At 33.8% G+C, this 15,211-nt stretch overlaps 2 protein-coding genes across 3 annotated transcripts; one reads left to right on the top strand and one right to left on the bottom strand.

Moving 5' to 3' along the window:
- Positions 1 to 48: 48 nt before the first annotated feature.
- On the bottom strand, positions 49 to 5,798 carry LOC134280663 (protein jagunal-like). Of its 2 annotated transcripts, none has more exons than XM_062763104.1 (2): positions 5,650 to 5,798; positions 49 to 1,643 (listed from the first exon to the last, which is right to left on the bottom strand). In XM_062763104.1, the coding sequence occupies exons 1-2, from the start codon at positions 5,736 to 5,738 to the stop codon at positions 1,163 to 1,165; spliced, it is 570 nt and encodes a 189-aa protein (XP_062619088.1). In that variant the 5' UTR covers positions 5,739 to 5,798; the 3' UTR covers positions 49 to 1,162. The 2 variants fall into 2 exon arrangements, with proteins under 2 accessions (XP_062619088.1, XP_062619089.1); XM_062763105.1 differs by lacking the exon at positions 5,650 to 5,798 and adding an exon at positions 5,433 to 5,592.
- Positions 5,799 to 5,977: 179 nt separating this feature from the next.
- On the top strand, positions 5,978 to 8,772 carry LOC134280643 (interleukin-1 receptor-associated kinase 1-binding protein 1-like). Its single transcript, XM_062763084.1, has 3 exons — positions 5,978 to 6,332; positions 7,814 to 8,010; positions 8,316 to 8,772. The coding sequence occupies exons 1-3, from the start codon at positions 6,048 to 6,050 to the stop codon at positions 8,587 to 8,589; spliced, it is 756 nt and encodes a 251-aa protein (XP_062619068.1). The 5' UTR covers positions 5,978 to 6,047; the 3' UTR covers positions 8,590 to 8,772.
- The last annotated feature ends 6,439 nt before the right edge of the window (positions 8,773 to 15,211 follow it).

The raw sequence follows: 15,211 nt of genomic DNA, 5'->3' as shown, positions 1-15,211 counted from the left end.
ATTGTATATGTACTTAAGTTTGAAGAATAAACAACAGAAAAAAAAACCTTGTGTCATTTAGTTTTATTAACTTCACAATACAGGATCTGAGGTAATAAAAAAAGAAGTGAAACAGGTAACAGGTAAAGAACAAAACAATGAATATTTACACCTAAGTCTCTGACGTTTAGAAGCTGCACATGTGCATGGGCTGATATCAGGTACACCAAAGAGTGCAACTTATTTTAAAAAGGGGACATAACTCAAAGCATAACAATTAACACTGAAAATATGTATATCAACCTTTTCCTATCTTGGATATATTGGTTTAATGTATATTAACACAACATTTTGCATAGCATAACTTCATAATGTTTTTACATACTAGTATATAACTTGCAAATTGAGAACTCTCTAATGTAGCTTTTATGCCAATGTAAAAACAAAAGGACATAGCATTCTATGCTATAAAAATACAATTGTCTTTACAAAAAAAAAAAAAGTGAAAATGTAAATCTACACCTACAACATAACCAAGGAAATGACTTTAACCATGTAAACCAATATTTTAAAAGCTTAAAGATTTTTTGGAATGGAAAACCAAGAGCAGATTTATTTTTATCTGCTAAATTGCCATATTTGCACAAAAAAGTGAAATACTATGAAATAACCAACTACCAACATTGGAAACAACAGAATTCAAGTTTTTAGGTTGATCACTATTATAATTTGTGTCTCCCAGCTATTTCTCTTAAAATGCACCAATCTATACTCAATGTCTGTCACAAAATACACATTCATTTCTCTTCAAACATATCTATGTTTGAGTTATAATTGCACAACTTGCAGTCATTAAAAAATGTGTAAACCCCTTCCAACAAATGGGAGAAGTAAAATTTATATCTTCCATTTGTAATCAGTTCAAATGTAAATCTAATGACAAAGCTAGCTGCATGCAGATGTGACTACAGTACTCTTACTGTATTTTTGTGCAACATAAAAATGTGCTTGTCCAGGTTTACAAAATTACATGAATGAAAAAAAGGTTTTTAAAAAAATGAACATGGAAAGATTAAAAACATGTTAGCTATTTATAGCTTTGTATACTCATGCACTCATTGTCAAAAACACTCAAACAACATGGAAATGTGAACAAAAATGGGAAGCATACAGTCATTTAAAATTATTGCGTCTTTCTTTCCCTGGGTTTCCAAGACTTCAGAAGTTGATATGAAAAGTAAATACCGAATCCATGAACCTGAATAGCTATAAATAGAAATAAGTAGAACACAAGAACGGCAGGGTATCCAAAAAATTGTCCAGTATATTTCTTCTCATTCAGATATGCGTACAAGTCATCACTTTGTTCTACGAGTCCAAAAACCACAGGAATAATACCAAAGAGTATGGACCCCACAACGTACTGTTTCAGAAGTTTAATATCATTTTTCGCCATGGATCTCCACCCAACCAATATTGCCATAGTACACACCATCCAAGCATACTCCCAGGGTCGGGGTGGAGGAAAGTTCCATTTTCTGAGTGAAGACACTGGTCCAACACCGAGGAATGAAGTCAGCCCAGGAAGGACTCGAATGAACATCAACAAACTCAGCACAATGTGAGTGATCAAGTCTGTCCGAAGTCTGGACTTGTTCAGAGAGCTGCAATGAAAATGCATCCAATAAATACTAGTAAACAGAGTTAAATATGAGTGCACATTTCCACAGTTATCATAGCTTTTTAGGCAACAATGCTTGTTCATTACGCCCAATTTTGATTAGGATAAATTTGAATCTACAATTTGTACAAATTGTAATGAGCTGTTTTCACAAAGTTAAATGTGTTTTGTGTTCCTCTCTTTTAAAGAAGGGGGAAAATGTTTTCCATCTTATTTTCAGTTCTTCGTGATGATATATTTTATGAACCCTAAATAGGGTACAGTTTCTCTTTTGTGAAAAAAATTAACCCTCTCCCTCAAAGGACTGGATGATTTTTGGAAAAGTTTGTCCCTGGCACAGGGGCTACGAGATTCTTAAGCAGTAATAAGAGTAAAAAATTGACAGAAATACATACGGTATGCTTGTTTTCACTGACTTTATTGATTTTTTTAAGAATGAGCAGTCAGATGTTCAAACTTCTTCCAGCTTAATTCATTTAACTATATTTCTTTATGTGTGATGCTTTGAGTTTAGTATTTAGATAATTCAATTTGTGTGTGGTTTAATTTATTGAATAAGACCACAGATAGGCATATTTTATTTTATGTTAGATCAGTATCATGTCTTATAATGTGAGCTAGTTATATGTTGATTATATTTTACAGTGAAAATCCCTTATTTAACATTTTAAGCATATATTATTTATGTGATTTATGTCTGATTGTTGATATTGTCCCATGTTTTATCTGAATATATTTTGTTGATTAAAAATTATTGAAAAGAATATTATTTAATCCTTCTGTTATTGATACCCAATACACAATGAATCTGAAACTCAGAAAGGCTGAAAGCTATGATAAAGTTCCATAGCCCATTGTTTAACCGCTTCAAATATGTTAACAAATAAAAGATCACTTTTTAATAGATAACTTTTTTTCAATAAATGTAGTACGTCGCACCAGCTAGTATTTCAACTAAAAACACTTCAAAGAGCTCTGCAACAATTAAGGGATACATATGCATAATGACTTACAAAATATTAAACTACGATTTTAGTTATTGAGATAAAGACCATTTCCATGGAACTAACTTCCCGAATCAAGAGTTTCTGATCCATTCTGCACCACATAAACCTTTTACAAATAGATTGACTTTGACAGAGTTAGAAATGCCCTTATCATTGGCCTCATATAAGTTTGCATGAGCCAATTAAAACATTGTTTTCACTAACCTGAAAAGGAAAAGCACATGTACTCTGATGTATAAATTAAAAAGATGTTTGAGTTTCTGATTGATGATATTTATCAATTTTTGGAGATCAGGTGATCAACAATATGTTGGATATCCCATGGGTACAAACTGTGCCCCTTTGTTAGTAAACCTGTTTTATGTATTTTTATAATTGAAGCAGTAGAATTTATATTTAAAAACATAGGTAATCAGAGATTACAGAGCTCACCTCAACAAATGTTGTCTTTAAGTAAGGCAAATTAAGTCACACAATTAACCAACAAAAAGTGTACATCCAAAAATGCAAAATTTATGCAATTTTGATACTTTGGAATAGACCTATATAAAAACTTAAAACTAGTTCTTCATCATGAAAATATAATTAAAATCCAGCATCTGAAGCAAGATTGAGAGTTTTCATCCCTTGATGCATCATTTGTGCAACTTTGGTTTATATAAGCCTTATAGTTTCTTGGTGATAGACCTGCACCCATAACTTTTACGAGGTCAATTATCTGGAAAATGTATGTTGAATTCAGCATCTGAAGCAAGTCCATAAGTGTGCATCCTAAGATGTATCATCCATGCAAGTTTGTTCAACATAGAGCTCAAAGTTTGGTAATGAAACCTGTATAAAAAACTAACCTTTTCACTAATCCGGAAAATGTAGGTCAGATTCAGCTTCTGAAGCCAGCCTAGTAGAATGCACCCTTAGATGTACCATCCATGCAAGTTTGGTCATTATAGGGCTCAAAGTTACTTGGAAATGAATCCTGCACCATAAACTTTAACCTGTTTACTCAACCGGAAAATGTAGGTCAGATTCAGCATCCAAAGCAAGTCCGGTAGTATGCATCCTAAGATGTACCATCCAGGCAAGTTTAGTCATTATAGGGTTCATAGTTATTAGTACCTTGGAAATGAAACCTGCACCAAAAATTTTAACCTGTTCACTCCATCCATGCAAGTTTGGTCATTATATGTCTCATAACTTGGAAAATGTAGGTCAGGTTCAGCATCCTAAGATGTACCATCCATGCAAGTTTGGTCATTATAGGGTTCAAGTCTTGTAATTTATGCATCCTGTAAGATGTACCATCCATGCAAGTTTGGTCATTATATGTCTCATAACTTGGAAATGAAACCTGCACCAAAAACTTTAACCTGTTCACTCAACCGGAAAATGTAGGTCAGATTCAGCATCCGAAGCAAGTCTGGTAGTATGCATCCTAAGATGTACCATCCATGCAAGTTTGGTCATTATAGGGTTCATAGTACCTTGGGAATGAAACCTGCACCAAAAACTTTAACCTGTTCACTCAACCGGAAAATGTAGGTCAGATTCAGCATCCGAAGCAAGTTTGGTAGTATGCATCCTAAGATGTACCATCCATGTAAGTTTTGTCAACATAGGGCTTATAGTTACTCGGAAATGAGACCTACACCAAAAACTGCACCAAAAATGTTAACCTGCACCAAAAACATTAACCTGGTCATTCCTTTGCTGAAATTGCAGCATCTGAAACTTTGACTGGTACAATGAAACACATTAGAAACATCTTCCATGCATGTCTAATCAATATAGGACATAGAAGTACTTAAAAAGAAAACTGCTCCAAAAAACCTAACCTTAACCCAGGACGCCGACGCCGAGGGTATCACATAAGCTCCCCCCAACTTCGCTGAGGTGAGCTAAAAACTTAAACATGGGAGGAAGAAAACACTTGGCTTCACATTTAGATATTTGACAACATACAGGGTTCGACACTAACATTCTTAGGCTTTGATCCGGCCGGACTAGTGCTTCTTTACTTTTACTAGTCCGCCAGCAATTTTATGAGTCCGTCAAAAATATAAGTAAATACATGTAAATAAAATTTATGTTGCAATGTATTTTTATACTCTTTTGAAATAAACAGAGCATTTACATAAAATGTTTATACCAAGAATTCGTTGAAATAGCTCAATCAGGAACTACGATCGTATTCCCGATCTCATTTGTTTTTCTCTATACATTATTACATCATCCAAACATCCGACATCTTTCTTTATTTGTTATACTAAATCATGATAGCTAAAATGTTTAAATTCATACCAATGAGTCTCATGTCTATAGTTACAAGTTTCACACTATGCCCATACAAGTTTGATCAGAAAGGCTTTTTTGAACTTCTAGCAGGCAATGAACTCCTTACTCTGTGACTCTACATACAGCAAATGCACTGACCACTGCATGACACCCGCAATGCATTATGTACTCTATTAGTGGTTGATCTATAGGAGGTTTAGAACAGTCAACTTGAAACCCTGCATGAGACAAACTTTTTTACCCAAAGATTATTTTATAAAAATAACGTTATCTCCACCGTGTCGCTGAAACGATAAATCTTTCCCTACTGCTGTTCAGTTATGAAGCTGCTTCACATCAATATGATTGAACAATGTCACCAAAAAAATACGAGTATGTCTTGTTCTGTTATTTGTCTTGTGACAAATCAAAGTTACGTGCATCAATTCATTAGAAAATTACATTAAACTTTGAAATTTTAACTGATAACTTACTCTTTCATCCATGGTGCACTATTAAACATTCTCTCAGATAATGTAACCTCTCCAAAAAAAACTACTTGTACATGTCTTCAGGTAGATAATGAGGGTAAATGGGGGATAGATTTAGCTAGAGCATGCTCAAGATGCTGCGAATTATTCAAGTTACACTTGGAAAAAGACAGATTCCCATGTTACATCAGAAATTTGTAACAGATCTTTGACCTCATACCTAAATTTATACTGCCAGGCAACACTTTCTCTGTGCCAGTGATCGCTCCCGTCCGTGCCAACAGGTCGAGGTCCATATTTGGAAGCCATGCCGTCGGTTCTGCTGTCTCTCTGCGAATGCAACGTTTCACTTGCCGGGAAAACCTCTTCCGGCTGCCGCTTAAATCATCAGCAATACGAGATTTTAAAAAAATTATTGGCTAATTTATGCTGTATTTATTAATCAAATATATCATAAATCTGTTGATTTCTTTATTTCTTAAAGTTAACTGAATATTTTTGTAGTGAAGTCGAAAAAGAAATCTTTTTTTAATTGGTGTAAGGGATGTAAACAAGAGTGGACTTGTTGACGATTTTTCAGCTTTTTGAGATTGCTTTATAGCTCTTTAAAGTTTTCAAATGAGTTTATTCAAACCATCACATGTTTTTGCTAATCTCCCGGATACAGCATCAGAATTAAACAAGATGAATTCATTTGCAAACGATGAAAATCAAATCACAGAGGCCAAAATTGACAATCGTGTAATCCAAGTTTCCTCTGTTGGAGTTGTTACACTGCCACCTGACAGATGCAAGCTCACTATCAGAATAACATCCACAAAAGAAACTGTAGCAGATGTAAAAGAGAGCACTACAAGAAGGCTAGATTACATCATACAGACGCTTCACAATCATTCAGTGAAGGTAATAGTTTTTTTTTGGTTTACTTTGGTCTTGTATCTTAATCATATATCGATATTGTACTCATATTCTTGATACTTTATTTACCTTTCATTGGTCTCAAACAGCCCTTTTAATATGGTGTTAGAATGCTAGTTTAGAAATTCTCCCATTTACAACACCATGAACAGGTAGCTTTATTTTAAGGGGGCCGACTATAGTTTTATTGTGTGAAAACTACAATAGCGAAACTCTTCATTTTTATACCATATATAACTTACATTAACTTTAGTGTACATGCAAAGTTTGGGGAAATTTACCGTCCAGGTATTTTTAAGGGACTGTCTCAAAATACAGGTACATTATATAGGAAAATGCCAATTTTTAGCACTTTAAAGCAAATTATACAAATACTACAATAGACATTTTGTTCAAACTCTAATATTTGATGCGTAATACTATATCATACAATATATATATAAGAAACACAAAATTCTACCGTCTTGTTACCAGAAGGGGCATCTCAAAATGCAAAAAATTAGCAAAATTTTCTATTTTTATAGAGTATTACAAAATATGACATACACAATGGATTCACATGAAAACATGAAAAAAATATTGGAGATACTCTCAAATTTCTATGTTTTGAATTTCAAGAGCGTATGTTTATTACTTTTTCCTTAATAATATTTTTATTACCCCTTTCTTTAAGAGCTACAGATTATCATAACGTCAAAAACACACTGCAACGACGTCAACCTACCTATCAATTGCAAAATCGGTTAAAAAATCAGTTATATGACAAATTGTAATTACATTTTTATACCTATAATTTCTTAATTTTGTTTGATTTTAATAATCAAGCAAAAAAAATTGCATTAAAACGGTAAATACGCTTCATTTTACTATGATGCGCGAAATATTGTGCAATGGAAACTATAGTCGGCCCCCTTAAGTTGATTTAATAACCTCTTTTTCAGTGTGACCATGGCATCAAATGCATTTATAGCATCAAAATTGTTTACATAGCTTACACTCACATCAAACTTCAAATCATTAGTACAGTCAAGACCGTGACTTCACATACATGTTACATAGTGTAAATTGCATTTTCTTCAACAGGGTCTAAAATAGGCGATTATGTATATGCATTTACTTTTTTGTTTCTCTTAAACTGTATGCAAGAGGTAAATGCTCTCATTATATTCATGTTATATTCACCATTATCTTTTGAAATGTTAGCAGCAAAGGAAAACTTTGAAGGTTTTACAAAAAAAATTGCTTGAGGACTGAGGAGCAATAGTTTTAGTTTAAGTTAATTTTCTGTACATGTTCTTGCACATTTAGTTATTTGAGTTCAGAGCACTCACGATTACATGTATACCCAAAATAAGCATGATAAGCCATACTGTACAAAGCTTACACTAAGTTACAGGCACCATTTTTACAAACTCCCTTGTGGAGTATTCACTTAAATTTTTATATTCCTTCTTATATTTTCATAGGACTCAGACATACAAATAAACAAGACAATGAGGAGGTCAGATACAATGTACCAACTGGATGTTGAAGTAACAGCTCTCTTCATAGATCTTCACAAATGCCAGAATGTGTCCAATCTTCTAGTGGAGAAGCTTGACCCTACAGTGACAGTGTGTTTACCTGAGTTTTTTCATTCATCTGTCACTCTCCAGAATTTGAGGTTCGTAATTTATTACTGTATAAACTACAGTATACACTGTACGTACAGGATTATTTTTGCTCTGTATTATTTTCACCCTATAGCAATAAACATTTTCAAACAAGAGATTATGTTGTCTCTTTTTAATTTGCCCCATTTCAAATTCACCCATTAGCAGTGAGGGCAAAAAGGGGCAAAAATAGAATGGAATCAAAAATTTCCCTGTACATACATTTCACTGTTTGCATCTGATTGAAGTGGCATTAAAAAAAATGGTTTGTTTAATTCATATTATTACTTAGTAGCATTGTGTATTTTTATTTCAGACAACAAGCAAGTTTACTTGCCATTCATAATGCAAAACAAAAGGCTCAAGAGATGGCTCGCTTTGTAAACCAGTCCGTTGGTCGTCCAATCAGCATCAAGGAACTAGAAAACAAAGAATGGCAGGGGACCGAGGACTCACCCGATGAATTTAACACACCCAGGACTTTACAGCAGAAAATGAACAACTCCAGTGTCACTGTCTCAAGTAAAATATCAATAACATTCGAATTGAAACCAAAAGTGAAAAAATCTGGACCAGATGCAAAGAGTTAGCACCACATCACATCATAGCATCAAATTGTTGGATTTTTATTGTTTAGTTTGTTATTATTTTGCACCTGTGATATAATTTTAAATATGGATCTGAAAATGGACTAGAAAGGTTGTGAAAGAAATTGTTAATTTCTCTCCTTTATGTCTTTTTCATAAAGTGAAAAGGACTTTACAAATTGATTATGCCTGTAATTATGTTCCCCAAACGGAGTTTGGGAACATATTGTTTTTACTCGGTTTCTTATTATTATGTTCCCCAAACGGAGTTTGGGAACATATTGTTTTTACTCGGTTTCTTATTATTATGTTCCCCAAACGAAGTTGGGGAACATATTGTTTTTACTCTGTTTCTTATTATTATTATTTTTCTTCTTCTTCTTCCTGGGTACTTTTTTGTCCGGGAGTGATCTTGTAAACTGTTCATCCGATGTAGGTAAAACCTTTTTAGGGTCAGTAGACATGTTATGTAGATTTGCGGAATCAAGGTCATTTTGCGCGCACGTGCTTGCAAGAGCGCGCACGTGCAACACGTGAAATGACCAATATAATAGATATAGCCGCAACTTTTCTATTTTTTTTTGATGAAATGCTTTGAAACTCACAATGTGAGGATATATTAGTAGTATAGACATAATGACATGGTCAAAATAGCAAGAACTCATGTGCATGCACGTGCGCTTTGCTCTGATTGGCTGAAACTAAATTCTCAATATCTGTCTTGTTTTTTGACAAAATCCTTTGAAATTTTGAACATAGTCATACATAATGAAGATCTACAGCATGATGTATAACAATTATCATAAAAGCATGCGCATGCACATGTGCTGCAATCTGATTGGCTGAAACTTTAAATGCCTATAACTTTCTTGTTTCTCAACAAAACGGGATGAAATTTAGAATATGAATAGGTATGATGGATTACTACATTATGCTACTATCAAAATGGAATGCAAGGACAAGCATGCGTGCAAGTGCACGCGCACAATATGCAAAATGACCAATATATTTGAAAAATGGTAACATTTATATTTTTTATGATTTGTCTTATTGATTCTCACGACACAAAGAAATGTTTATGGTTAAGACAACATGTTGTGATCATCTTGCATGTGCATGCACGTGCGTGCGCGTGCAATGAGTTAAATAAAATATAGTTGATATCATTGTAGCTTTAATAATTCTTATATGAAATTCTTTGATAATGAGCATATTTTAAAAATGTCGTACAGGAAAATGGCACAAAAAGGGATTTGGGGAGCGTTTGGGGAACATCTGTAACGGTCCCCGTTACAATTAAAACTAGTTATGTTCCCCAAACGAAGTTTGGGAACATATTGTTCTTACTCTGTTTCTTATTATTATTATTATTATTATTATTATTCTTTTTTCTTCTTATTTGTTCTCCGGTACTTTTTTGTCCGCGAGTGTTCTCAGAAACTGTTCACCCAACTGAGCTAAAACCTTTTTAGGGTTAATAGGTGTGTAGTGTAGGTGTGCGGAACGAAGGTCATTTTGCGCGCATACGCCTGCACGTGCGTGCGCGTGCAACACGTGAAATGAATGATATACTTAATAAAGCCACAACTTTTACATTTTTTAATGAATTGCTTTGAAACGTATTATATAAGGATATATTACAAGTGTAGATAATATGACACTGTCAAATTAGCACGAACTCACGCGCATGCACGTGCACTTCGCTCTGATTGGCTGAAACAAAAATCTCAATATCTTTTTTGTTTTTTGACGGAATGCTTTGAAATTTAGAACATAGTCATGTATTATAATATCCTACAACACGATATATAAAAATTTTCATGAAATAACGTGCATGCGCATGCGCGCCAATCTGATTGGCTGAAACTTTAAATGGCTTTATCTCCTTTGTTTTTTGATGAAATGCTTTGAAATTTAAAACGTAGTCATGTATTAAGATATCCTGCAATATGATATACAAAAAAAGAAATCAAGAAATCACGCGCATGCACATGTGCTGCTATCTGATTGGCTGAAACTTGAAAGGGCTATATCTCCTTTGCTTTTTGATGAAATGTTTTGAAATTTAAAACATAGTCATGTATTATAATATCCTACAACATGATATATAAAAATTTTCATGAAATCACGTGCATGCGCATGCGCGCCAATCTGATTGGCTGAAACTTTAAATGGCTTTATCTCCTTTGTTTTTTGATGAAATGCTCTGAACTTAAAAACGTAGTCATGTATTAAGATATCCTGCAATATGATATACAAAAAAATTCAAGAAATCACGCGCATGCACGTGTGCTGCAATCTGATTGGCTGAAACTTGATAGGGCTATATCTCCTTTGCTTTTTGATGAAATGTTTTGAAATTTAAAACATAGTCATTCATTAGGATGTCCTACAATAAGATATAGAAAAATATCATGAAATCACGCGCATGCACGTGTGCTGCAATCTGATTGGCTGAAAATTGAAATTGCTATAACTCCAATGCTTTTCAACCAAACAGGATGGGATTTAGAATATAGATAGATATAAGGGACTCCTACAAGATGGTATGGTCATCATACACGTGCACGCACGTGCGTGCATTTAGAACGAGTGATATTAAAAATACACTTTAATGAGTGATTTTTAATACTTTTGGACTGAATGCTTTCACATATAGTATATCAAAACATATAGATAGTGTAGAAAAATGATATCGTCATTACGCACCTGCATTCACATGCGCGCGGGTGCAATTAAAATTTGAAAATAATTGGTATCCTTCTGGGGAAACGTTGTTAAAGTCGAAAATGCACAGACTTTGTCTTATTTAATGAAGCTTACAGGGAATATGGCACCAAAAGGGAGTTGGGCAGCGTTTGAGAGAGAGAGAGAGAGGTTCCCGTTACAATTAGCACTAGTTATTATTATTATTATTCTTTTTTTTCTTATTTGTTCTCCGGTACTTTTTTGTCCGGAAGTGTTCTCGGAAACTGTTCACCCAACTGACCTAAAACCTTTTTAGGGTTAATGGGTGTGTAGTGTAGATGTGCGGAACGAAGGTCATTTTGCGCGCATACGCCTGCACGTGCGTGCGCGTGCAACACGTGAAATGACTTATATACTTAATATAGCTATAACTTTTACATTTTTTAATGAAATGATTTGAAACTCATTATATAAAGATATATCAAGTGTAGATAATGTGACACTGTCAAATTAGCACGAACTCACGCGCATGCACGTGCGCTGCGCTCTGATTGGCTAAAACAAAAATCTCAGTATCATCTCTGTTTTTTGACGAAATGCTTTGAAATTTAAAACATAGTCATGAATTAGGATATCCTACAATATGATATAGAAAAAAGTTCATGAAATCACGCGCATGCACGTGTGCTGCAATCTGATTGGCTGACACTTTAAATGACTATATCGCCTTTGTTTTTTGACGAAATGCTTTGAAATTTAAAACATAATCATACATTAGGATGTCCTGCAATATGATATACAAAAAATTTCAAGAAATTACGCGCATGCACGTGTGCTGCGATCTGATTGAACAGAGGCTGAAACTTTAAATGACTATATCTCCTTTGTTTTTTGACGAAATGCTTTGAAATTTAAAACATAGTCATTCATTAGGATATCCTACAATGCGATATAGAAAGAAAATCATGAAATCACGCGCATGCACGTGTGCTGCAATCTGATTGGCTGAAACTTGAAATGGCTATAACTCCCCTGTTTTTCAACCAAACAGGATGGGATTCAGAACATAGATAAATATAAGGGACTCCTACAAGAAAGTATGGTCATCATGCATGTGCACGCACGTGCGTGCATTTGGAACGAATGAAATTAGAAATACACTTGTATGAGTGATTTTTAAAATTTTTGGACTGAATGCTTTCATATATAGTATATTACAGGGAATATGGCACTAAAAGGGAGCGTTTGGGGAACATCTGTAACGGTTCCCGTTACAATTAGCACTAGTTATTATTATTATTATTATTCTTTTTTTTCTTCTTTGTTCTCCGGTACTTTTTTTGTCCGCGAGTGTTCTCAGAAACTGTTCACCCAACTGAGCTAAAACCTTTTTAGGGTTAATAGGTGTGTAGTGTAGGTGTGCAACACGAAGGTTATTTTGCGCGCATACGCATGCACGTGCGGGCGCGTGAAATGAGTGAAATGACGGATATACTTTATATAGCCATAACTTTAACATTTTCTGATGAAATATTTTAAAACTCATTTAATAAGGATATATTAATAGTGTAGATAATGTGACACTGTCAAATTAGCACGAACTCACGCGCATGCACGTGCGCTTCGCTCTGATTGGCTGCAACAAAAATCTCAATATCTTTTCTGTTTTTTGACGAAATGCTATGAAATTTAAAATATACGCATACTTTAGGATGTACTACAATATGGTGTATAACAATTGTCATGTAAACACGCGCATGCACGTGCGCTGAAATCTGATTGGCTTAAACTTTAAAAGGCTATAACTCCCTTGTTTTTCAACGAAACAGTATGGGATTTAGAACATAGACAAACATAATGGACTCCCACAAGGAGGTATGGTCGTCATGCACATGCATGCACGTGCATGCACGTGTGCTTTGCTGTGATTCGCTGAAACAAAAATCGCAATATCTTTTTTTAATTTTTGACGAAATGCTTTAAAATTTTAAACATAATCATGCATTAGGATGTCCTACAATATGATATATAACAGTTGTCGTGAAAACATGCGCATACACGTGCGCTGCAATCTGATTGGCTTAAACTTAAAATGGCTATAAGTTCCTCGTTTTTCAACCAAACAGGATGGGATTTAGAACATAGACAAACATAACAGACTCCTACAAGAAGATACAGTCGACATGCACATGCATGCACGTGCGTGCACGTGAAATGAGTAAAATTACAAATACACTAGATTTAAACGTATTTTTTAATACTTTTGGATAAAACGCTGTAATTTCTAGTATATAAATAGTGTAGACAGGATGATATGGTCATTATGCACATGCATTCAAATGCGCATGCGTGCAATGCATAAATTTGAATATACTGATTATACTTCTGGGAAAACATTGTTATAGTCTAAAAGGCATAGAGTTCGTCTTATTTAATGAAGCTTACAGGGAATAAGGCACCAAAAGGGAGTTGGGGAGCGTTTGGGGAACACCTGTAACGGTTCCCGTTACAATTAGCCCTAGTTAAATTTATTTTTGTAAAAGTTTATTATTTTTTGTATATGATAGTTTTACTTAATGTCTTAGCTTAAAATGAATAAATGAAATAAAAATTCTGTTATAAAGTTCAGTTTCAAGTAGATGAGATGTCAGTTACTGTCATTTACGACTCTAATTATTAGTTTTAACTCACAGTTACAAAGTAGATATCTTTAAAAAAAAATATTAAGCAATCTATTCTCCTTAAAATTCAAGGAGTATAGATTGCTAACTTGAATAGTATAACGCTACTTGAGCATTTAAATTAAATAAAAATTAAAATTTTTAAATTAAAATATTTCTTAAAAATTTGAATATCACCCGAGAACATTCCAAACCCCTGTGATCATGGCATATATATTTTTTGAATTTATTTATTACATGTTAAACCATTACTGCAGAATCTCTTCAGTTGTGACCAGGTAGCTGCAGATCTGTTGCTTGGTAGTATTAACATCCACATCCTAATTTTCCATATGAATGTAGGCACATACAGCAGTGCATGTAATATCGTTTTTAAAAAGGGAGAAGGTAGTTAGATTTTTTTGACAACTTACTTGTAAAAAATAATGGGGGTCTCAACTTGAAAATCCCATTTCATTTTTTTTAACTTTTTAAATAATCCACAAAAAACTGGGAGCCAACCAGTCTTCCAATGTACATTTTCAATCTTTTATGTTTAGATAAGGGGGAGGGGGCACCATTCCCCTTGAAATAAAGTGCCTGCAATAAGCTGCAGATACGCAGCTACAAGTCGCACAAGTTATTAGAAAACACTAGAATCTATTTTTTTATGCAGGTAATGTTAAATCCATTGTCTTGTTGTGGCTCCAAGTACATGTACATGCATACAAAAAAATAGTCCGAAATACCTGACTTTTCCAGGTTTTTCTCCATGATTTTGATTTTTACATGTCAGGAAAACGTAAATATCAAAATAGTGTAAAAAAAAAAAAAAGCCTGAAAAACTTAAGATATTTTGGACTGACCAAAAAAAAAAAAAAAAAAAAAGAGCTTAAGGTAGTCCGATCCTCAGGTTAATAAAATTAGCAGTTAAGTAATCAAAAATACTCATAAAAGTATCTCTGAATCCACAAAGTTATGTAAATTTGTCCACAGTATTTCTTTAAAGTTAAAGATTACAGTTAATCATATTATATAGGGAAAATTGCCAAATCTCCCATATTTTTGCAGAAAAAGCGAATTGGAATATCTGCAATACATTTTCTGATTGCAAATTGATCAACAATTATATTTTAGGTTTAAAAACGATAGGTATCCAGGCATTCGGAGAAATCGTCATGATTTTTATACTTATTTGGTATTTTTTGTCTGCTATTTCCGTCAAATATTCTAAAGTACATAGTGTAAAAGGCCTTTGCTATCACTGCAAGACACCA

Source organism: Saccostrea cucullata, unplaced genomic scaffold (assembly GCF_032062105.1).
Source record: "Saccostrea cucullata isolate Sc308-1 unplaced genomic scaffold, CSIRO_AGI_Scuc_v1 ctg842, whole genome shotgun sequence".
Taxonomy (NCBI): domain Eukaryota; kingdom Metazoa; phylum Mollusca; class Bivalvia; order Ostreida; family Ostreidae; genus Saccostrea; species Saccostrea cuccullata.
The sequence above is the reverse complement of the archived record's forward strand: the minus strand, read 5'-3'. Positions and strand labels throughout refer to the sequence as shown.

Bases quoted from the DNA above. Each gene is read 5' to 3' on its own strand.
- LOC134280663 (XM_062763104.1), bottom strand. From the start codon at position 5,738: ATGGCTTCCAAATATGGACCTCGACCTGTTGGCACGGACGGGAGCGAT. The intron at 1,644-5,649 runs GTATGAGGTCAA...TTTTCATTGCAG, and splicing joins GCCTGGCAGTATAAATTTAG to CTCTCTGAACAAGTCCAGAC.
- LOC134280643 (XM_062763084.1), top strand. From the start codon at position 6,048: ATGAGTTTATTCAAACCATCACATGTTTTTGCTAATCTCCCGGATACA. The intron at 6,333-7,813 runs GTAATAGTTTTT...ATATTTTCATAG, and splicing joins TTCACAATCATTCAGTGAAG to GACTCAGACATACAAATAAA. The intron at 8,011-8,315 runs GTTCGTAATTTA...TTTTTATTTCAG, and splicing joins GTCACTCTCCAGAATTTGAG to ACAACAAGCAAGTTTACTTG.